Source organism: Molothrus aeneus, chromosome 3, assembly GCF_037042795.1.
Source record: "Molothrus aeneus isolate 106 chromosome 3, BPBGC_Maene_1.0, whole genome shotgun sequence".
In the NCBI taxonomy this organism is placed as follows: domain Eukaryota; kingdom Metazoa; phylum Chordata; class Aves; order Passeriformes; family Icteridae; genus Molothrus; species Molothrus aeneus.
In genome coordinates, this window is record NC_089648.1 from 85,113,686 (window position 1) to 85,138,350 (window position 24,665).

The window sequence follows — 24,665 nt, forward strand, 5'->3', positions numbered from 1 at the left end:
TCAGGCACTGCTTCATTCCAAATCAAACATGAAGCATCTCCCAATTGTTTAAAATGCTAAGCTGCTTCCTGAGGTTCTGAAAAGTTTCTCTGCAGTAATACAGTGAGGGTGCAACCCATCTTAATATTTGCTTATAACATTTTGTAAATATTGTGTAAGGCTGATTCTTGAACAATCATTAAGCTTTCAGGGATGCCATTCAAGCAAGAATGAGCCTAACTGCAACACCTACAAAGAATCAGGAGTTCTGCATTGCAGCCCCACATTTACCACTTCTGGGAAAAAGAAATCTGAAAAAAAAAGTAACAAGCATTTCTTTCTGACACAGAATTTATTATTACAGAAATTACTCATGTTGTACTTCAAAGGTGAACCACTACACATTAGGATAGCAACTTAACATTGATCTGCTCTGTTTTTGCAATTTTCTATGAACCAAACCAATATTGTTAAGGTGAACGTTTGATACAGAAAAAATAAACCAAGGTCTTTGACATTCATGTTATGTCACAGAAGGTAGTATTTTTCAGTTCTTGTACAGAGAGATTCCTTATTTGGGGTAGGGAAAAATTACTCAGTTTCTTCCTCTGATTTGATCAGATACCTGTAATTACCATTGTTATGCGATTGTTGTAGCTAAGAGGGTCCTAAAAATTCTGAAATTATTAAAAAAACCCAAAAATCTTCCAAATTCCTTACCATTTGGTCAGAAAATTAGAACTGAATGGCTCCAACCTGCTGGTTAGGGCATTGTCTCTGGAGGAGGGGGACCAAAATCTTTCGTTCAGCTCTAATATATTGTTAAATAAATATCTTTATGGCAACTCAAACAAATTATGTAAGAAAACCTAAATTATTACTGAATATGTATGATTCATAATTTGTTTCATAACAAATTATGAAAATTTCAGTTTGATGAAAAGTAATAGTCAAAGTGTAGAACATACACATCACTATGATCATTTGCATTCTGCAACCCAAAGAAAAGCATCACAGAGACCTTAGCAATTCTTATGACCCACAAGTTGAGGTTAAAGTTATGCAAATTAGTTGTACTTAAACAGCATTAATAGAAGATATTTGAAGTAATTTTTTGCTCTTTTAAATTCTGTGAAAGGGCTCTAATATCAAGGTTGTTTTTTTTTTCTCCTTCATAACTATTTTTATTCCTTATATATTTAACACAAGGATCCATTACATGACTTTCACAAAATAGCACTTTAGTCTCCCCTGTTGAACACAGCTTGAGTGTGGAAACTGGTGCTGTACATATAACATCAATTTTGCCAACCTTTTTCTAAGACACAGGCTAAGAGAGATCCCACTAAAGTTCTCTCAAAAATTAGGCATGTGAACTACAACATCAATTTTTAGTCTCAACGTCTCAATTAATATTTTTCTTCTGCTTTGCCACCTTTCTCAGAAGTACTCAATATTGTGAAGAATGTAAACTTATGCATTTAGGAAAATACTTATTGCTGACAGATTATTTTCTTTAAACTATAATTTCTACACAGGTAGTAGGTGGGAGATTTTGTTTCCCTTTGGTTTGGGTTTTTTTTGGGGGAGGGTGGAATTCTAGATAGCTATGCAACTATTCAAGCCATTATAGTTAAGCTTTTATGAGGATTTTTTTCCAGTTAAAAAAACTGTGAAATGGAATTTGGCAAGTTTTTTTTTTTCCTTTTTTTAAGAGGCCAGAAGTTAATACACTTTAATAATTAATTTCTAAGATATATCTATGAATAAGATTTGTTTCATTTGAATTTATTTGGAAAATATAATTCAAGATATAGCTGATTACAATGTGACAGATCAGGCTATTCAATGCTCTCCAGCCTAAGCCCCTGTATCCTGGCCTCTGTAAATTTCACAAATTAATTTATGCTTTAGACTGCATTTTAGTTTAGGGGGTTTTTTTTCAAAGTTAAAGCCTTAGCACAACCAATTAATTCAACCATCATTTTAGAATGATGTCAGAGGAAAATAAGTCTTTTGATGTTAAAAAATACTTTTTCCAGATACTTCTTAAAAGTGACTCTGCTCTTTGTTATTATGCAGATTGAACCTTTAAAACAGAAGAGGATTTGACTTTTAACTGTCCTGTAAAAGATATTTTGGTCTTTTTTTCTTTTTTCTGTGTCCAATCATATAGTCCATGTGCTAAACCTTTTCATATGACCACTTGTACAGCTTTTAAATATTAACAACTATAATTACCTTTGAGTACTCTGTGTATTACTTGATGGCATCCTACCAGTATTAAAGCTAATCCAGCTACTCCCCTAATTCAGAGGAATGTGTTACCCACAGCAGTGTTGTTTGCAAAGGGTGGGAGGACACAGCAGGGGCTCAGGAGGCATCCACGAATTCTAGCTGAGCCTCTGTCAATTAAAGTGCTTTCAGCCACTATTGTACAGACAAAAGAAATACAAAAAAATTATCTGATTGTTAGGGAGAGCAAGATAATGTGTAACTGTATAACAAACTTAAATTTGAATAAACCGTATAAACAGTTATAAACAAACTTAAATAAACAAACTCTATAACAAAGTTTAAATTGCATAATAATACACAACTTCTTCAACAAATCTTTCATTTTGTCTATACAAGAAATGAAAGATAAAAGAAAAAATTGTAACTTTATTGTCCCCTGAAAGACAGATTACCTATACCATGAGCCAGGACTACTGACAGGCATGGAGAAAACATTCCCAACAATATGAAAAATTGGGACTAGGCTTGGACTTTTGCCAAAATCATTACATATATTATTATGTAATGTAATGTAAATATATTTTTGTAAGAAACTATTTGTAAGTTATTTTAAAAGTATAAGGCTTTAACAAAAAAAAGGTCACTCATTGAGATGTTCTTCTTACTTTTTATGAGGGAAAATCACTACGCTTTTCCTCTATATCTATGATAATCATGCTGTTATTATAAAAAAGCGTCAAGAGAAAGATAAAATATTTACTGTTAGACAAAATAGTCATCTTAGAAATGCTCTAAGCCATAGGAATGCAAGTAGACCAATAGGACTGCTATACTTGTATTTAGCATGTATAATACGTTAATATAGAATACAAAATAGCTGCTACAGTACTGGAGAATTCCAAAACCATGATCCAATTCCAACTATTGGGGCGGATTTGTCTCTTCTCCTTTTGCCAAGAAGTTTTCCTTATGAGCTTTAATTACCTGGTGTGCAGCAGATGGGCTCTTTTTATTAGTTAGTAGAGAACAGCATTTTAAGCATGAAGTGTTAATAAGCTTGCTGTTAGAGCAAATTGTGTCACATCCCTTTAACATCTCTTTTGTTCTAATTTTCATCCAAAAGGTTTTGTCATCTGAATTACACATAATTGTTGTCTGAACTAAATACAATTTTTCTGCTTTTACATTTTTACTGTTAAGGGAACTTTCCTGTCTGACCATACAGGAGCCACACTCTGGCAGTCACACTCCCACCACTGGGGACTTTAACGTCAGGGACTGAAGCCCCTTCACAGCAGGCAACTCCAGTGATCTGACAGGTTCCTGTTTCTCTCCCTGCACACCCCACTCTGACACAGTCAAACCACATTTTTTCACTGGTTCAACCCCTGGTTTTCCACAGAAGAGTCTCAGACCTGGATCCTTAAAATAATCTAATCATGGTGCATCAATAGAATAACAGCTCAAGCTGGTGCCTCTGAGGATGAACCATGAAAAAAAGAAAAGGCCAGGGCTTTTATACCTTCACAGTCCAAGCTCTGAACTCTTCCAGCAGAGTCTTCAGCATATCTCTGAGGGTCTGGTCCCCTATCTGGGCCATAGGTCCCCATGCCCTTTATTTGCAAAGTTTATTTGCCCATTTTTTGGGCTCCACCACCAGAGCTCCACCTGCAGCTCAAGCTGTGTCTTGCTCACCTGCTACTGGCACTGAATGGATTCCTCAATATTTATTATATTAATTTCTTCACCAGGAGAAGAAATTACATCCAGCTTAAATGTATTGCTCAGAAAGCTCATGAGTGCCTCTCCCATATAGTGTCAGCAGGAGACAGCAAAACTCAAAAAGAGAACAGAATTGCAAGGCTTGAGGCAACTTCTGCCAACAAAATGAGTGTCAAAGAGTCTACTGAAGAGTTTGCACTAATCAAAGAATGTGTAAGAATAAGCACCAAAGAAGGCAAAGAGAGTGTATTCTCTTACACCAGCACACACTGAAACAAAGTGACTGTTTACTAGGGAGAATGATGGGAGCTTGGACCTTGTAGATAGGTTTGTATACTTCTGTGTGAAAGTTGTATACACATGAAAACTCATACATGCAAGTGAGGAAATAATGCAAACACTAGACTTCTGACTGCAGCAAACTATCCTGTGCTGACACAGTTCATTCACACTAGTTTTTCTTTTACTTTTATTAAACTCTAAATAAAACTATCTAAAAAAATGAGCAGTCTTTGTTTCATTCCTTTATTCTATATATATATATGCTTTACTGGTTTCCTCAAAAGGTGCATTTTGACTTCTCATGCCTTTAGCTGATAAATATCTCACTCATTGGGAATATTTCAGATCATCAGTGAGGTTGTATATTACTTCTCTAAAGACTGAAGTAGTTATGTCTAAATATATATTTTAGAGAAGGGACTCCAATGGATGGCAAAACAGGAACAAAGAACAGGTAAATATTACTGGCAATACTCTAGGAAGGGTTGATGTTTTCAATTTTTTTGAAGTTGCTCAGAAATGTATTTTTTTATTTTTTCCTTTCACTTGTATATAACTATAAAACAGAGGCAGTTGGGGCTTAAATTTTCTTTTTCAGGCATCTGCTTTGTATTTCTTTATTCTTGTTTTTAAGATATTAGATTGAAATATTGTTCATTCATCTCATTCACTTTTGAGAGAGCCACAAAGAAAACATAGTTCTCCACACTAAAAAAAAAGAAAATAAAAAAACCCCACCAAAAATCACTTTTTCCATGGGAATATTCTAGCACCACCTTCAAAACTCGTATTTGTTGCAAAAGTGACCTTTGTGTCAAAGATGTGCATTTTGCTTTTCCATCATCTAGCAAAAATGGCCAAGTAGGAGTCCTTTGGGAAACAGTAATTCAAGATGATTGAAAGAAACATGTTTAAGCAATACATCCCAAATACACACCAAATTAACAAAGCCTAACACTCTTTAGTGTGATGTGCCTGTAGAACTCTCCACTTCTAGTGATCAATGAATATCCAGAGAGCTAATCTTTCCTTGCACAGTCATCTACTCTTTTTCTTTCAGACCTTCCTGAGTGGGAACCCAGTGCCTGATTCAAATACAGAGGGAACAAGATCTGGATTTAAATGGCAACAGTCAGACAGTTTTGAGAGTAATTACAGAATTTCAAAAGAAAGGGGGAAAAAAAGTATGAAAAAGAAAGAGTGAGATAGCTAGAAAAAGCCTGAACACTGCATAAACACTGTTTAATGACAACCAGAACTCTTACATTTTATCAACATTGTTTTTGTCCCAAATATGAAACACAACATCATATGGACTGCTCTAAACAAAACTAAAATGCCATACATACAGTAAGACAAGAAGCAATGGCTTCTTGAATAAGAACTGAAAAACTGAAAAATAAGAACTGAAAGACTGAAAAACAGAAAAAAAAATAATTCTAGCAAACCTGACTGAAATTGAGGACATTTTCTATTTTTTTTATAACAACAGTGGTGTGGGATTCAAGCTCTACCTCTCCAAAATGTCTCATTCTCCGTCAAACCAAGCCCATCTTACACATTAGCACTTCTCCTTGAGGACTACACCAGAAATGACTATCATTTATTGGTTTTAAGTGCTTTTGAAGTGTAACACTAAATTGTGGATTAAGTTTTTAGTATATTCCATAGATACAACAGAATAACATACAAGCAGATTGCACTTCTTCATGCTATATTTTTAATCTCAACGTAAGTGCTTTTCATTTCAGCCTCTGATGTTCTGGACTGCAGATACATTTGCAGACTACTGAAAACCAGGTCTGGTAGAATTGAGAAAGGGATGTGACTTCTCAGTACAAATCAGGTTTATCATATGACTTCAGACACATGAAAGAAAAGCTGATATGTCAATAAAAAGTTGCTTCTTGAATAAAATCGGTCACGTAAAATGCTGGCTTGTATGATAGAAGCATACATATGAGCCAGAGCTCCCCACCTACAGTCCCTTCTTTTTCAATTATGCCAATGTAAAACAGAAAACATAGCCAGATACTTCAGGATTTTTCAGGATTTTTCAGGATTTTTCTTTGCATTTGTTTTTCAAAAAATAAGTAGCTGAGTAACCTTATTGCTTTCTTATTTGTTTAAGAGCAAACAGTTTGTTCTATTGATTTCAGTGGCAGAACATATGCTGAATAATCCCCTCCCCCTAGCAACCAGTCCTTTCCTGCCAAAAGTAAGCCAATGTATTTATTTCCATTTTAATTCCTTCTTGTTTTGTTCAGTCCCATTTCAAAAATATTTCAAGCTCCCAAATGAACATTATTGAGGAAATTAATGTACAGTGTTATATAAATTTTTACTTCCCTTTTTCCAAGTGAAGAAGGAGTAGTGGACACAAACTGCTCTGAAGTTCATAAATTAGCTGTCACTGAACAAAACTTCCCTGTTCCAAACATATATGACATCAGTCCTTCACAGTTCTGCTCAGAAGAGCTGCAGGAATAGACACATTCCAGTGTGACAGGCCAACAACAGACAGTGACATACTGTACCAACACAGTGAAAATATTTTCCAAAGTGTTTCATAATGTAGACAACATATTCCAAAAAAAGAAAATAGTCCAAGACCTTCTATCAAATTCTGAAGATATTCTCCCACAACAAGGATTTAGAAGATCAGGATCTCAACAAATACACAAGTTCAGTATGAGCCTCTGTGGAAAGTGGAAATCTTGCAGGAGGTGGGAAGTCTGTGACTCTTCCAAAGGACTTGACAGTAAGGGTATCTGTATTCTGCAGCATACCTTCACTGCATAGACCAGTGTCATAATTCTTTCTTTAATTAAAGCTGTTTCCATGTTTTTTAAGTTCTAGAAATCTGAATTCACCCACCCACAAATTCGAAATGCCTTGATAATTTAAATGCATTATTTCAATCTACACAGACTTCATTTTGCCAGCCTATTTACTGTCCACATCTATATTTTTAACAGAGCGGTATAGAGAACTTAAGCCAAGAAAATTATATAAAAGTATTAAAGTATATATTTATATTTTGCATGAATATTTAATTTATACAGAATTGTCATTGCTGAAAGCAAATTGCTTATTTTTAAGTCTTTGACTTTGAAAATAACAAAATTGAATGTCAGTTTAGCCTACAGTATAAACATTCACTTTGAATAATCAGTAACGTTCTATAATTGTATATGAAAATTAGTTAATGGCAGTTTCAGCTTCCTAGCTGGATAACAATTCATTTTAACCATCCATAATTCAATCAGATTACACCTTGTTTTACATATTTTAATAGAAGCTTTCTTCTGGTTATTTTACAAATCATATATGCAAATTATGTATTAAATAATTGATGAAGCACCTTGTTTTGCTTGTAGCTATAAGGAATGCTTTTCTTTACAAATATATTTAGGCAGTAGTTCTTTTCCCAGCAAGATTTTTGCATAGTATTTTAAAAGATATTTAAACTCCTGCTGTGATGAGGGCTTATTTAGAAACACCAAGTATAATTTAGTAACCTGATTTATGAAGCCATTTATACAATATAGTGAAATAGCATTGTAGCATAATTTCATTGCATAGGTATACTAATCTTCTCTGAAAATCCCAAACTCTGTAACTCTGTATTATTACAGTCTATGATAGGACAAAGTATATCACGGTAATTAGCCTTCCTATTTTATTAATGCTTTATAAAACAGTTAGAAGTTAATCCAGCAGTTATTTTTTCCTACTGCCCAATTTCATACCCTAATACTTAGTAATAAGGGGAAATAGAGTCATTCATCTTTTACTAGGCATGTGGTAAATGGTGTAATGGAATATTAAGTATTATGCATTATTTACAATTATATGTATGTATGTAGGTAGGTATACATAGACACATATAACAAGGATATTTGAATTTTAAATATTCCAGGGTCTATACCTTCACCTTTTGTATAAAAGTGCCAGTGTTTTAAATGTTACTTCCCTCTTTTCTTTAACTGAACAATTAAAATGTGCTCAAGTATTTCTGTAAAAAGACTTTTTAAAATAAAATTGGATATTGGCAGACAGGCTAGGCCCACAAGATCTTAGACACTTAAGCCTTGTGTTTCCTAGCCTTGTAAGTAATAAATTAGTAAGTTATAAACAATCCTTTCTCTCATTTGAAGACATGCACAATATAAATGCAAATTTGAAAATTCGTCTCTTTTTCAAGCTGTGAGATTTGAACGAATGAAAAATAGCTTTCATGATTGAAAAGGCTGGAGCGCTCATGATACTGTGTGGACACTTAAAAATGAGAATCATTTCAGTGTTTGTAAACTATTATAACACAATATGACACATAAGCACAGAGTAACTTCCCCTGACAATGCTGAGATCTTCGGAGAGAACTACAGAAACAAGTGAGAAAGAGGCACCTTCATATTGATCTTAGAACTCAACAGTTTTCCTCTGAAGAATCTCAATCTTAAATGTATGTATTTCAAAGGCCTCCATTTTCCTCATGAAAGAAAGGATATATCTGCTACTGAACACAGAAAATGCTGAAGAGATGCTCACTAAAGGTCTGAAAAGAGCTACAGATGAAGCCTGTCGGTTTTCACCGTTGTGTTGCCATGCTTCGTGAAGAGCCTGGGAAACAGCAGTCTTTGGAAAGCAGTAGATTTGTAAATGGAAATCCTAATTTCCACAATTAGGAATTTCTCTTTTTAAAGGACACAAAGCAGATAACACTATAAAATGCAATGCTAGTGAGTTTTCCGTCCAAAAAATTAGTAAAGTATGTCTCTTGATATACGGGCATTCTTCTCTTGTCTTTGCTTTTTTTTTTTTTTTTTTGGAACCTACAGCAAACTGATTAAGCTGACTGTCAGAACAGGGCAAACAACACCCAACAATCTTGTTCAAAACACCTGAAAACACTACAGAGTGCCCCAGAATAAAAGCCCAAAAGATGCCAACATTTTCCCATCTACTTTACTTGTGTTAGCTGGCAGCAAGACCAATTAAAAAGAGAGATTTATGTTACATTTATTTCTCCAGTGCTTTTAAATTTGTTCTTCTTGAAAGGGTACAGGCCTTTGGAATTCTGCAGAACAAATCTACTTTCCAGCAGATTTGTTTAAAAAAAAAAATAATAAGGTCTCTCTATCCTAGTGTTCATATTTTATTTCTTTCACTATTTTTTAAATACAGCAGCACACAATATTTTAAATATTCAAAGCAAAAAAAAAGACTGAATATTGAGAGCACTTAGGCATACAATATCCAAACCTAGGATCTTTTGATATCCACTGCCTGTAATTACTTGGGTAGCTTGTTTTGTATCATGTTTATTGGTGATCAATCCCATCACTGATACAAAGTTTCTTAAATTAATGCAAGCATGAGATTTAATTAATGTAAACTAATGCAGATTAGAACATAATTTTAAAGAATGGGAGAGATTTGATATTGTATAGTTGGGATTTTTAAAATTTGAAACTGAAAACTCTCAGAACAATGAATATTTAACTGCATTTTCTATCATTATTTAATTCTGACACAGGACGTAATAAATAGCATGTAAGATCCAGATTCAGTAAGAAATGGTTTTTCATGTGTGAATACTCAAGAAAATACAAGCACAAAAAAAAAAAACCCCAGAATTTTTAGTGGAAATTTTTCTATTACATGTGCATTTTGAAGATAATATTATGGAGCTCTTACACAGGTTTTCAGTGATCCTAAAATAATTCTGGAAAAATATACTAAAAACTTATTAAATAATAAGATATTTTGGGGAAGAAATTATAAGATAACTTAAATATAAATACAATAACCAGAAATTGGTATTCATATCAAGAGAAGGCATAAATTTAATTTTTAAAATGTAGTAAGTAGCAATAATTTTTCCTTTTATATCTGAAAATTTTCATGACCTTCAGCAGTTCTCATATCTGGTTGTTGATTGCACGTTGGTTTGCAACTGATTTCTAAGCATTGATCTATTGATCAAAATATAAAAGTACTTAAATAAATTGATTTTTGCTAAGGTATAAGAACAAAACAGCCAGAAAATTGTGCTATTAAATGCAACTATTCAGTCCAATATTGACTTTCTTAGGGAAATACTCTTTCATTAAATGAAGAACAAAATTTGACTACTCTCCATATTGCTTCTGTCAAAGTACATTTACCACTAGTCAAACATCAAGAAGATGAAATTGTCAGTTTATTTAAAATGTGAGGAATGTATTGGTAAGCAACAAATTTTTATCCTAAAATTTTTAACTTTATGTTACAATGTCCTAAGCCATTTTTCTCAGTTACCCAACAACAAAATAAATAATGACTGCTGTCATTCTTTCTTACACAGAATTAGCAGTGTAATCCCATTTTGGTATTAATCACTACAGTTTCAAGAGCATGTGCCATTAATTCAACTTAATGTGCTGCAACCAATCAATACTTAGTCTGTAAACTCATTTGTTCTTTGGCTCTACATCACAAAAATAATTGTTGTAAAGTAGCTCTTTTTATCATCTTCAGGGTGAAGAACTGTTTAGGTAAACTCTGTAACAAGTTTCAGAGGATGCATTAATCCTACACTAAAATCATGATCTTCAACGTATTTAACATGGGTTTTCCTAGTATTCTAAAATACATTTTCAAATAATACTACAGAAGCCTGAAATTGCTTTTGTGAAGAGTAAGAGTTTTTTACTTAGTGAATACTTAGAGATTTTACACTTCATAAAACACAGTAGTTCACATGCACCATATTGCACATGTTAGGTCACTAAATATTCAGTAATTACTATGAAATGCTAACATGGTTCAATATGAATACCATATTTTTAAATGAATCACTGTCTGTTAATCTTTGTCACTGTTTCAGGCTGTGGACATTACCTGCAGTTTGCTGTGTCACGTGGCAAGTGACTCACCGCGCTACATTTTGACATGGGCAAACTCAGGAAATCAGCTCTCCCAGGCACTTCTTTCTCACTGCTGCCTTCATCTCCTAGCATCACTGATTACTGCACTGGCAGATTTGTACACACCACATAAACTGTATAATCATTTGCATTTTTCACCTGATATGATGTGTCTCACCTCACTGAACTTCCTTGGCATTTACTGTGAGCTTGATGCATCCCTGTGCTCCATCCTCCTGCTGGTGAGGAGGTGTGGAAGTATGAGTCTGCCCTGCGCCTGCAGCAGGAGGGTGATGGCATTAGGGCCTTCTGGGGCAGTCTGCTCTCCTAACCCTTCTCTGTTTCTGGGCTGCAGAAGGCACAAAGATTTGCAGGGGTGCCAATTAGCAGGTCTGCAGTTACGGCCTGCCTTCCCAGTATTCTGTGAACTGGTGTCCTGAAGATCTGTATTCACTTGTTATCCTTTGCACATAGCATGACTAGCAGTAACTGCCTGATATGTACACTTTAAGGAATAAAATACAAGGATCTTCTATTTGACAAAAAAATGAGACCTTTATAAGGACTATGGCTGCCCAATTTTGGTCTGTCCTTGCAGCTCTCTTCATTAGGGCTCTCCTCTTGGATGTACAGGATTCTCCCGCACAGTCTCTCTCTGCTGTAGAGGTAATGCTCAATATGTTTAGAGATGATAATCACCCTCTGAGAGATTTGCTGGACAGAAATAATGCCATGAAAACATTCATACAAGAGGCAGCAATAAGAAGTTTATTTTATTTAATCAGTCACTATGAAACTATAGTCATAGCAGTTTTAGAAAAGGCTAAAGCTATTAGGGACACAGAGTCTGCAGGTTTTCATGTTAGAATGAGTGAAGACAGCAAGATGGATCTTTGGGAATATAGCATATATATCAGAATGATAACAAAAGTGGGTAGGCAACTAATCAGATGGACACCAACAGATATAATTTGATTTGCTTTCCCTAAGCAGTTTCATAAAATACAATTCTGCCCTTGCTCTTATGAGAGATCAGCTTCAGATGACCCTTGATTTACCTTCAAGGGTAAATATACTGACTGGATTCGGCCAGTGCTTGTGGCAGCTCAAGCACTTATAACTGTGAAAACTGCCTGTCCCATGTACCTTTGCCAAGTGCAAGGCATTGATGAACCAGGACTGTATTTTACTTCAATTATCCTTCCCATCCTTTTCCCATTTCCTTGCATAATTTAATCACAATTCAACTGCATCTGGCTCACTGCTAAAGACTACAACCTATCAGGATTATCTGGCAAAAAACTAACTTGATAAGTTTCTTTCAGGTGTACCAAAGAAGAAAAAAAAAAACTAAAAAAAACCCAAAAAAACCCCAAATAAACAAAACTACCGGGGAAAAATAAAAAACACAAAGAAAAAAAAACAAACCAAAAACACAAAAAACCCCCAACCCAACCCCATGAAAACAAACAAAAAAAAAAATCCCTCGAAACCAACCAAAAACTCTACCAAAAATCACACATAAAACCCAAACCAAAACAAAAAGCAACAGCAAAGCCCTCTTGTTTCCCTGGGGAGTGCTACAATATATAATGAATTTTCTTTCCAATATAGAGGCACCTTCATCTGAAAGCCATGCTTTGCTACCTGGCTCTTTATAAAGGATGGAAGATCTGAAAGAAAGTATCCTGGAATCCAGGCAGGTCCAAAAGGAGGAGAGTGAGCTCTGACTGTACATGACTGAAATACTAAAATACCATTCTGCATTCTATGAGGAATTATCAGTAATGTTATTATCACTGGTAACGCTGATAACATTTTCTTTATAAATCCTAAAAGGCTGGTGCCACTGTGAAATGCTTTTTGAACCAGCTGCTGGCAGTTTCTGCTTGGGAGGAAGAGCTGTGGGAAAGCTACAGGTCCTGGGATGCACAGGATATGCTCTCACAGCATTTGGTGTGATGATATTTGCATTCCATTTACCCCCCATAAGCCAAAAAGCCAAAACTAAGCTCTCTGCTTTATAGAGAGAGAATATTTAAAAGATCTAACATACAAAAATAGTGAGAGGTGTTGGTATATAATGTATCTTTTTTTTAAAAAAATATTCTATTTGGCATCAAATTATAATATCCATTCTTATTATTTCTCTGGCGTCAAATCCCCGATTGTGTTTTCTCTCTGCGTAAGTACAGATAAGATAAATGCTTAAAGCTTACATCAGAAAGAGCATCAAAATACATTTGAATCCAACTTATTGTATTTTACTCTTATAATTTTTAAAAGATTTATATATGTGAAAGTAATGATAATAATAACAATGCACTTCTTAGATTTATATTGGAAAGTTAGACATGATAATAAAGTTTTACAAGTCAAAACACAAAGGAAAAAAAGACAATTTTCATTGAGGTAAACAACAGACTGCTGTATAATAATTTCTTCCATAGCCTTACTTCCACTTTCTGTAACTACATGTGGTGTTTGACAGCATTTGTTCTGAGACCGTAAGCAGAGATCACACAGCTCCCAGAAGTAACTTATAAATAATGAAATTATCACCCATTCAGATACAGACACCAAAGAGATAGATCAACTTTTTCTGCTACACCTTGCATAAAAAGTTCCTTTTGAGTGCCACACCATCAATGTGCAATATTTAAAGCAGAAAATTGTCACGCCTCTTTTGTTCCAGTGAGCATACGAGAAACTCACTTTGCATTAAACAATGCACGACAGAAACACAGAGAATAAAACATATCCTCTAGACATCAGCTTTCAAGACCCTCATTTTCTCTGCACTTGCAGAATGCCACATGAGGCAAACACAGCAGAGGTTTCGCTTCATTGAGTTCACTGTTATTACATAAGGAATTAATTTATCTGAATACATCTGAAACATCAACACTTTTAATGAGTTCTGTGTGAATGCTGGTCTAACCTCTGGCTTTTTTGGTTTGAATTTTGTTTTGTTTTTTTTTTTGGGGGGGGGGCTAAGGGGCCCTCAGTTTTCAAAATTCAAAAATATCCTCTTTTTCTCAATTCAAGACTGGCCTAATTAATGGAGAAAGCGCTCTCAGGATATTAGTCAGACTGCCAGTTCAGAGAAAGTGATGCTCAAAAAAACTAACAACCTCATATTCCCACCGAGAGCATTTTGATTTTAGCTTTACACTTTACACAGGGAAAAAGGTGTAAAGGGACCAAACAGGTGTCATTCCAGAGTGCATTATGCATGCAATGAGGGGAAGTTGATGTTGTGACCTCCATCTTCTTGAGAAGCTTGGAATTACACCAGTTCTTAACCCCTGCTGTGCAAAACTGGAAAGAGGTGTTCACCAGACAGTGTGGCAAGATGAGGGAAGAATTTAGCTGTGATATTGAGTGAGGGGAATGAAAAAAGATCACAAAGTATAAGTTTAGATACAGAAAATTCTCAGATACCTTCACTGTCCCCAGTATTGAACAGATGAAGTCTATATGGAAGTGTTCTGCCTGGATTTCCTAACTTGCCACGTGTCTCTGAATTCTAAATAATACAATACTCTAGAATACTGTGATATATAAAATGCAGGGGGGGTTTCTACATACCATATTTTTCAGAATTTACACCAACCATATTCTGCTTTCTACCCTCAGCAGTGTATTATCAGTGGAGTTCTGATTCAATGACAATTGAAAGCATAATAACCATTTTATGACCATAGCATCCCAACATCTCTCTCTTTGATTTGTATATTTACAAGGATTCCAGAAGATATAAGCAGTGACTAAAAAAAGGTTATAAACAACTTACAGACAGAATTTTTGTGGTTGCTGTCTTTGCTGGGCAACATCTTGACTCCTCTTGATTTCAGTTCAATTGCCTTTTTTACTGAGAAGACAAGCAAACAAAGAGAAAATAATTCATTATTAAACCTCATTAAAAGGTTATTCATATAATTCATTATTAAACCTCATAAAAACTTCAAAATCATGCATTAAAGTAATACAAAGCTATATAGGAAACCTAGAGCAGATTGAAATAACTGCAGCTTCTGGATAATCCAAAAAAATTTTTGGTTTTATTTATTTTTACAAAGAATACAACCATGTCCTTTTTGAACAGACATTATCAGGATTGGCAATATTTTGGATTCAAGTTTCTTTATGTTCAAAGAAAAGAACAGCCTGTCCTAATTACAAGTATGGATCTCCTGTGTTTGCCATTCCATATAAGAAAATCTCAAACATTAAAAAAAATATATCTTACATAGAATATACAGAACATTATCTACATATATTCAAGGACTATAAGCTTTCAATGTGATATTCTTACCTGCTTTTGTTTGATTCACTTTTCATCAGGAAACTTGTATTTAGTTCTGTTTCCCAATGAGATTAACACAGTGTGTTACATTATTTGGCTCACCTAAACCCTTTTGAATCTACAGGGCAATTTCAACTGAATTAGAAAGAAGAAAGAGTAAGAGCTCTCACAGGGGCAAAGTTTTGTGAGAAAGAACAGATGCATCAGAGGTTTAATATCTTTTTTCTCTGTTTAGTCAGCTGAATGGCTGATAAACTCCCAGCCTATCCCTATTAAGTAGTTTGGGCACCATAGGTGGGATCAGGAGCCAAGTAGGAAGAGACATGAGAAGACAGTAGTGCAGCTATACATTAAGGAAGACACAGGGAAGAATTTTAATTGTTATGGTAAGAGAAAAGGATAGAAATAGAGGACACCTTCACAGGATATTTATTAGTTCTGTGGGAACAAATTGAGCAATGGAAAGTAAAATCAGATATAGAAAATAATTGCAGAACAAGCATGAACAATTCAAAACTATTGTGTCAAAAAACAACAGCAATTGCAAAATAGCTGATGACTGACTCTGTACTAGAATGCTAATGACAACATCAAGATGCATTTCACTAACCAAAAATTACAAAAACCTGTAATCCTTCCCTGATTAATATTAAATACTTTTTTTCTAGACCTTGCAGGGGCTAATAATCTCAAAATGCACTTATTTATCCAAGATACAAATAGAAACACAAATTCAACTCAAACATTTCTTACATGGAAGTAATTAGAAACTCACAGTAAATAAATTCATTCTACAGAATGTAAGTTATACTTTTTGCCATTACATGGTATAAATTTTGTAATTACTACAATATACACTAATCTGTATGTAAATATTTCTAAGTGAAGTGGTAGAAAATAAGTTGTCTTTAAATACTGCATTAAAAATCATTTTTCCATTGTATTTATTTCTATATTGTAACTTCAGAGGGAAGGTGCCTTTTCTTGACTACTGAAATTGAGCAAGTACTGCAGAAAGTACATTCTGTGCTGTGTGCAAGTGCAGCCATTCACGCCTAAATAAGGAAAACAGGTGTTCAAATGATGAAAGATGATTGAAACACAATTGTAGCTGAATAGTAGGAAATGGTTATGATAGCAGTGTGGTGTTTTCTTCTAAGGCAGGAACTGTACATCATACAGAGACATCAGTGCAGACAATATTATCCCCAAGGCATTTTGGAATGGCAAACTTTATGGATATGGTTTTATTTGGATTTGGAACCTAAGTTTCCAGACTTAGGTTCGAAAGTTTCCATCAAGTGCCACCTTAAGTTGTTTTTCAGGCTGTGTAACAAATCTGTTAAAATTATTCTATATTTAATGGGAAATGAACAACATAATATTCTTGCAGAGAATATTTGGGATATTGTCAGGAGTTGTGGTCCCTCCAGCAGTATTAATTTCTCAATTTATTAATATCTGTGTTATGTAAAACCTGTGAGCAGTTTTTTTAGTATTCAGAACCCATATTGTTTACATGGATGAGTAATAAAAACATTGAATTATTAGGCAATGGACAGAAAAAAAGAACTCTATTCTTCTTCTCTTAGTGCTGTGACACTATTTTAGAGTAAAAATTACAATCATCACTCAAATTCCTTGTGACATTTCACTCTTAAGGGCATTTGTTATACATATTTGAAGCACACTTCGTGTGAATGATAAAAAATTGTACTCACAAGCTTTATTTGAAATACAGAGGTCACAAATTGAAACAAGATGTTTTGACTAGATATATGAAAAGCTTTTTGACTGTCATGCACTGAAACAGGTCCTGCAGTTTCTATCCTTGGATTTTTTTTCAGATGTCAAGAAAAGGCATTCTGTATCTTACTGAAAGAACATTAGGGAGGGGATGCACAAAACTTAAGATCAGTCATCTAAATGTATGTTTTATGAAGAGAAATAGCTCACTCAAGGGGGTGATTCATCCCCTTCTAAGATAGACACAATGAATCCTTCTCTGGAGATGCCTTTTTCTCTCCACAAAACGTAACAGAAACATATAATACTTGCTGAAGCTAGATCCCCACATTTTAGACAGCAAACATTATGTGGAACGAGTCTTTTTGCCTGGAAAACTTTAACAGCCAAATGTAGTTATCTGGGAGACATATGGACCCAAGAAGTGAAATAAGATAGTTTGATATTTGAAAAGCAAACATTTGCCTCTTTTATTCTTGAATGTGTAAGTTTTTGCATGTGCCCTATAAGGTGTTTTATTGTCATTTTTAAAAGTATTAGGCAAGCATAGTCCCTAAAATAAAAACTATTCAACGTCTGAAAAAGAAACAGAGACTATTGCACACTGTGGTTCAAGTTAACCAGTTCAGCTCCTCCTGTAAATAAAAGAAATACTCTAAATTGGATGTTTTATAACAATTTAAATCGCATTTGAATAACTTTTCTTAGACACTTCTCTTTAACTTCCCCATTGCACCTTCATTAGAAAGATTTTCCTGATTTCAAAGATGATTTTCCATTTAAAAGCACAAAAAGAGGAATAAGTTTACATTAATAATGTTAGAACTGAACAGCACTTTCCAACTTTTAAGTGATTACTTTTAAAAATCTGCACAACCTTCTGCTAGCTTCACTTAAACATCCAGTTAAGCTTACTTAATTAGCTTACTTCACCTTTTCTGTTCATCATATCTTCAAGAGTCTTCTGGAGATGAGTTACCTACTCAGGTAAGAGGGCAGAGAGCTGAATGCTGGAAGTCCATGACAATCTTATCAGAGTACTGGAAAGCACCAGTGATATTCCTTAAACTTTTGCTACAGCTGAAATAAACTCATCCATGGAAGGAATATATGCCTGGTCTTATCTGAATGGATCATGAAAGTAAAAATTTTAGGTTGTAAATCTTCATTCAAATCTACTGTGACTTTCATGCAGCTCTTAGTTTCTGACATATTTGAACATGTGTGAAGAAAACACATTTTACCCCAGACTTCAGTGACATAATATGCTTTTCCCCAGTTATCCAAATACATGAGTATCTTGCTGATTTTTCTTCCTGCATGAAATAACCTCCAAGACCTCAAATACTGGCTACCACTCAAAGCTAAAATATTCTGACATCATCTCTTGGTACTTCCTCAAGCTGCTCTGCTGCTGCTCCACTGAGTTCAGCTCTTGGCTGCCCTTCACTGCAGATATTTCCTAAGTACAGATATTTGAAGGTGAAGAGGAACAGCATATTGCCCAGGATCTGGTGATCACAAGAAGCACCCTTCCTGTCCAGTCTGAAGCTCTACATCACTATAAGGAATATATATAGATTTATTTTAACAGTTCTCTGGTTTTGTTACAGTAGAGGAAGAACCCCAATATTTTCAGTATTTTTTACATATGTTACATATCTTTTACAAAGATTTACACTTGGCTTTAAATATTTTGCAGAGTTCAGTAAAAAAGTGATGTGTTTGCAAGAACATTCCTAAGATTATTCTTGAAGGAACTTAGCAAATGTATCTCAGTACAGTGCATAATTAATCAATTTCCTTTTGCTTTAGTTGCACTGTTCTTATTTTCTTCAATATGAGTAATCCTGCTGTAAAACAAAGTATTTTCGTAATTCAGATTGAAGAGTCCACTTCAGTGCTCTGCTCACTTTGCCCTGGTGCCTAATCTTTCCACACTCTCCTCCAAAGACATAATTATGAGAATAGTACCTTTTTTTGGCCCTGGAATAAATAAGCTACAGCTTCACATTTAGCAGCATCAATGTTCTATCCAGATTATACTTATGAATGAAACATTTCTTTCTTATTTCTCAAAGTCATGTGAGACCAGTAAACAGTTCGTTATCTGTTTCTAGGTTTTCTTCTGCTTCACTATGGCCTGTTGTACTATGAATTCTCTCTAAAAGTTTAACATTTATGAGAAGAAGAAAAAAGCAATCATTCTCAATCTTACTATTAACTTTAGTTTATGAAGGGAATTCTATAATAATTTTGTTGATAAAACAACATCCCACACTCAATAAGTGTGGATGATTCCACCAGGGAGCTTCTTAAGAAGCTTTTTCTCTCAGCTGCCCACTTGACTTTTTGCAGAAGCATCACAGCCTTCCACAGGATCTCTAGTTTAAACTAATTCATTGGAATATTCATTCCTTTTCTGTTTCTCTATTCCCTGCCTGAAGAGTATTCCATCTAATACACTCTCTCAGTGTTTCTGTCACTAACAGCTTTCAAAATCTTCCCTAATAATCGGTATTATAACTCCAGAGAGCTTCACAGCAGGCACAAATGTTTCTCCTATATGGCTACCTGTAAAAGCTGTAGGTTCATGATCAGTTGGCTTCCTTGTTCCATCAATTCAGCAAAGTACTGCCTGTCACTATCAGACCTTCCACCTGCTCCCTGTGCTGGAAATCTCTGCATGCAGTACTAGTGAATAAATGGCACCAAGATAAATTGGTGTCACAGTAGATTTTTACACAAATCTTTCTCATTCTATTTGTATAAACTGACACAGGTTCTGCAGGTTTAAAAAGAAGCACAGCCATTTGTTTTCCATTAACCTTCTCTATGTCTCCTAGCTGGCCCCTTGCCCTGATGGACTGCCTTAACTACTTTGTGCTTTCAATGTATGATATATCATAATAAAACTGGTCCAGCAGGCATCAAGTCTTCAATGACTGAATATATTCTCCATAGTTCTTGAAAATTTTATCAATACAATTTAGTCTATGAACATACAGCATTGCAGTACACACTGGGTAGTAGTGTCTAGGAACTGACTCTAAAAGTAAATCATAAAATGAGAACCATTCAGTTCCTGGTTTGAATGCCACTTCAGCCATAGTCTTTTGAATAGTCTTAACTGAATGGCTGTTACTAAATTGGCATCTTCTTAGGGCTGATATAATGAGACAGCTACATCTGAGCCTTTTTAGCAACATTTTACTAGACACGTAAGAAAGAAGTATTACTGTGGCAGTACTGGAATACATAAGTGGTTCTATTAACCACAGAAAAGAATTGTCAAGAAAGATGGTGGATTATCTCCTTGTTGATGTTTTCATATCAAGACTGGTTTACTCTCTTGATAATAAAATTTAACAAAATATATATTTTTGTCTCAGGACCATTTAAAGGAAAAGTCCATTCAGCATCACTTAAGAGCTAGAAAACATCAGGTTTTTTTTCTGGTTCTTGATGTTATCAATTGCTTTTATTAATTTTCTTTCTAAATATACTCTAAGTAACAATTCTAAAAGAAACCCCTGACTAAAAGTATCATGCATCAAGGAAACACTGCAAATTCTTTTCACTTATTTAAAACATAATTTCTAGTATTTTAAAGAATGCGTGGAAAGGACAGGCATTTATAGGCAGACTTTGTGAATTATGAAAATTCATTGAAAGATCTAGCAATTGCAAGTTGATTTACATTATTTCACTCATGGTTTTCTATTAGCATACATTTATTTTAGCAGCCTCTATTATATTCATTGTTTGACTTAACTGTTTGTTAAATCCTGAATTACTGAATGTAATTAAACACAACAGATAGATAACTTGTGGTACGCAATTATTAAAATACCTAATACTTTCTTGAACATCTCTGAAAACTTGCCAAAAATAGAATACTTTATTTGAAACACTCTACAACAGAGGCCAGAGTTACTGCAAAACTAAAAAAGTAAACACAGCCATTAATCATGTTTTGTTTTGGAAGCTTTCTTATTCTGTTCTACTTCTAGGAATATTGAAATAAATATTTAACTTAAGCAGACCACTTTTAGCTGTATAGCTAAAGGTATTGTGGGGTTCTTTCCTCCTAAAAAGAAAGGAAAAAATATTTTTAAAAACCCTTCTGTTGTTCTGGCAATAAGCAAAAGCTAAGCAGGCATACTGTACAAGCTATAAATAGGCAAAAAAGCAGGGGATTCTTTATGACACCTTTTAAGTCATTCTGTGTACATTGATAAGCTTTGTTTCTAGGAAGTGCCAGGTTTTCATCTCCTAGTTAAGGATACTTCACCTCTGGGGAATTTACACATTTATGAAACACTGGCACAAGACAAATCATATGCTCTGCAACTGCCACTGAATGTGCAAAGGGAATTCATGTATTAGCATAGGTAGAGGAATTTAAAATTAAAAAAAAGGTTCATAACTGAATGACTGCAACATCTTTCCCCCCATGGCAATGCCATCAAGGAGCAAGGCAGAACAAGAACTGTGTGCAGTGATATATATCGTGAGAGTTCATTTCCATGAGACCAACGTTGCTGGTATGGCAGATATGAAGAAGACAAGGCAGAGCGTGTCACTGCAATGTAATTTTTTTCTAGTGGTTTTCAGGGCTATTCAACACCATGCCTCCTTCTGAATAGAAACGCTGAAGCTACAAAAAAATATTCCACAGGTAAACACAGAGAAATTGGGACATACATATTCTTATTGATGAAAACATCAAAATACAAAAAATCAAATGAAAATGACAATAGCTTGCCAAGTATTTTAATACTATATTTACTTGATGCATTAAGATGTGCTATTCTAGTACAGTGCTAATTTTTTATAAAAGTGAGCTGGTTTTCTTGACCATGTAAAAAATGGGGCATTAAATAATGCTAAAAATGCAAGCTACAAAGATCTGAAAAAATTGCTGGACAAATTAATTATGCATAGCTTTATATCCAATTGGTAGTTCCAATATTTTAATGAAATAAATTATAATAATTCTGTTTGCCTGATGAAAGATCAAACAAAGGAAAGAAAATTAAATTGACTGCTTGTTAGTATTAGTTTTGGCTGACTGGAAAAGGCCAAGTTACAGCAATAATATAGCTATGTTAAGATAATAATAAACATGATGTTAATTTGATATGAGGGGGAAAGAGTAATTAAAGGATCTGTATGCTAATTATATAAAAAGTGTGATAATCAGAATTCTTACTAGGAAAAAAAAAAAAGTTTATTATCCCATTATTGCTCAAAGAGGTGTGTTATGTTGCCTCCCATACTGACTTGCTTTCAAAAAGCCAGTGACACTGATAGATGTGCTAGGTCAGTGTGGAGATCTAACAATAGATGGAAATGAAACTCCAAATAGGCCACTCCCCTTCCCCTCACCCTTTCCAGTAAGAGAAGGATAAAGACAAAGACTATGGGTTGAGATAAGAAAAAGAAAAAAAAAAGCAGTAGAATAAGGGACACACAGTAACAGCAACAATATCAATAACAAAAGTATATAAAAAAGAGAACACGTTACAGGAGTTTGCCACCTTGACTTAGTTCCATGTGGCTGCCAGGACAAAGATGGGATGGTTGGAGGCTTCCCATAGGTCACATCCACGTAGACCCTGGGACAAAGACAAGATGGTGGCCGCTCCCTTTGGTTGATTCTCCCTGTTCTTGAGCCAAAGACAATGGGAAACAACAGTGGACAAACCCCTGAAAGCCGGATTGTCTGCGTCATACCACGCTGTCAGTTCAGAATCTGGACTTGGTTCCGCATGGCTGCTTCTGGCTCTGGCGCTGCACCGCGCTGGCTCTGCTGGGGTTTTGGCTCCACAATATGGCGGTCCCGCTTTTGTCAGCACCATGGCTTGGAGACACAGCGGCTTTACATGTCTCCAAGCCACGTCCCAGAGAAATCGGACAGGGATGAGCAGCACCAGCAGCAAAGAATGATCCTGACAGAGCTGATCCCAACAACCTCCCCAATGGACAGGCAAAATTAGGTGCATTTGGGGGTGCACTCAACCTTTCCTGGCCCCCAAATCCACTCCACCACCAATGATATGGCTGGTATAGAACAGCAACCTTGCCCTGCCCACACAGATGCAGGGCCTGCCTCCTCTGCAGCCAGGACAGCGAGGCAATAAAAAGCTCACCTATGCACACACAGAGGATCACAGGGATATGGTGGTGGATGGGTGAGACAAATGCCACCTCTCCCTGGCCTTTCTGCAACCACTCTAGATCTGTCACCACAGGTGCAGAAGAAACACAGAGAGTCATGGGCAAGTGGGGAAACCAACACAGAGACCCAACCTCTACCTCAGCCTCCCCAGGGCTGTCCCTGTGAAACCCAGTCCCAGGGGCTAGGGCACAGCTCACTCTAGGAGCTCTCCAGTCACTTCAGAGACCCAGGGGGGGCCTGCTCAGGGATACAGAGCTCATTGTGAAGTAAAAGGGAAGAGCGTTTTGGTATTCCACAAGGATAATTATGGAGTATTCAGGGAAGGAACCAACATCAGGGAAAGGAATGGATTAAATTAGCACAAGAGGTGTGTGAGATCAGAACAAATAGATTGTAATAAATTAATAATAAAAATATAAAGATGTCAGAAATATATTTGTGTATTCATTTTGAGCGGCAGCTTTTTGTGGGGGGGTAGGGGTAGCTTCTGTGAAGAGCTGTCAGAAGCATCCCTCATGTCCAACAGGACCAGAACCACATGGTTCCAAGACGGACCTGCCACCAGCTAAGGCTGAGCCCATCAGCGATGGGGTAACATATTTAAGAAGGAAAAAAGTCACAGTGCAGCATTAATAACAGCCAGAGAAAGGTAGGAGAATATGTGAGGGTTGAGCCTGATTTGCTCATGAAAGTACCTGGTGAGTGATACTTTGCTGTCCTTATCTCAATACATTTTCTCTTACTTGTCTTGGTGAAGTAGAGGAGTGAATGACTGATATGGTGGGCACGTGGCATCCAGCCAACATCAACCCACCACAGTACTTATGATGGAGTGTGATGCAAATAGACAAGCTTGTGATTTTGTTTTGTGAATAGCATTTACATGTGACAGCTACCATAAAAAATCTATATAAGGACTCTAAAGCACAGCTTACTGTCTGGCAAAGCATAAAGGCTGCTTTCATTAAATATCTAGGGACTGCAATTAAATTTACTGACTTTTCTATTTCCCTGAAACAATGGTCTATTACAGCACAATTATACATCTTCACCACACACTCACACATGAATGAACCAAACAAGCAGTCACAAAGAGACAGCACAAATTGACTTTAAAGAGCTATTCTTTCTAGCAAGCAGCAACAGGAGAAGGCAGTCAAAGTAACATTAGAAAGTTCAGTCCCAAATGCCCTGAGGACAGCTGCTCAAGATTTAAAATTTCTGAGAAATTAGAAGAATCACAAAGATTCCTTCAGTTTGGTCTGGTAATGAGGGCTTATCTATTAGTAGA

At 35.4% G+C, this 24,665-nt stretch overlaps 1 protein-coding gene across 1 annotated transcript in view; it reads right to left on the reverse strand.

Moving 5' to 3' along the window:
• The window catches only part of CSMD1 (CUB and Sushi multiple domains 1), a 1,074,877-nt gene that overhangs the window by 361,119 nt on the left and 689,093 nt on the right, over positions 1-24,665 (reverse strand). Inside the window, exon 7 of the mRNA XM_066547292.1 lies at positions 14,932-15,009. Within this exon, the coding sequence (XP_066403389.1) occupies positions 14,932-15,009 (78 nt within the window). The remainder of the gene's footprint in view (positions 1-14,931; positions 15,010-24,665) is intronic.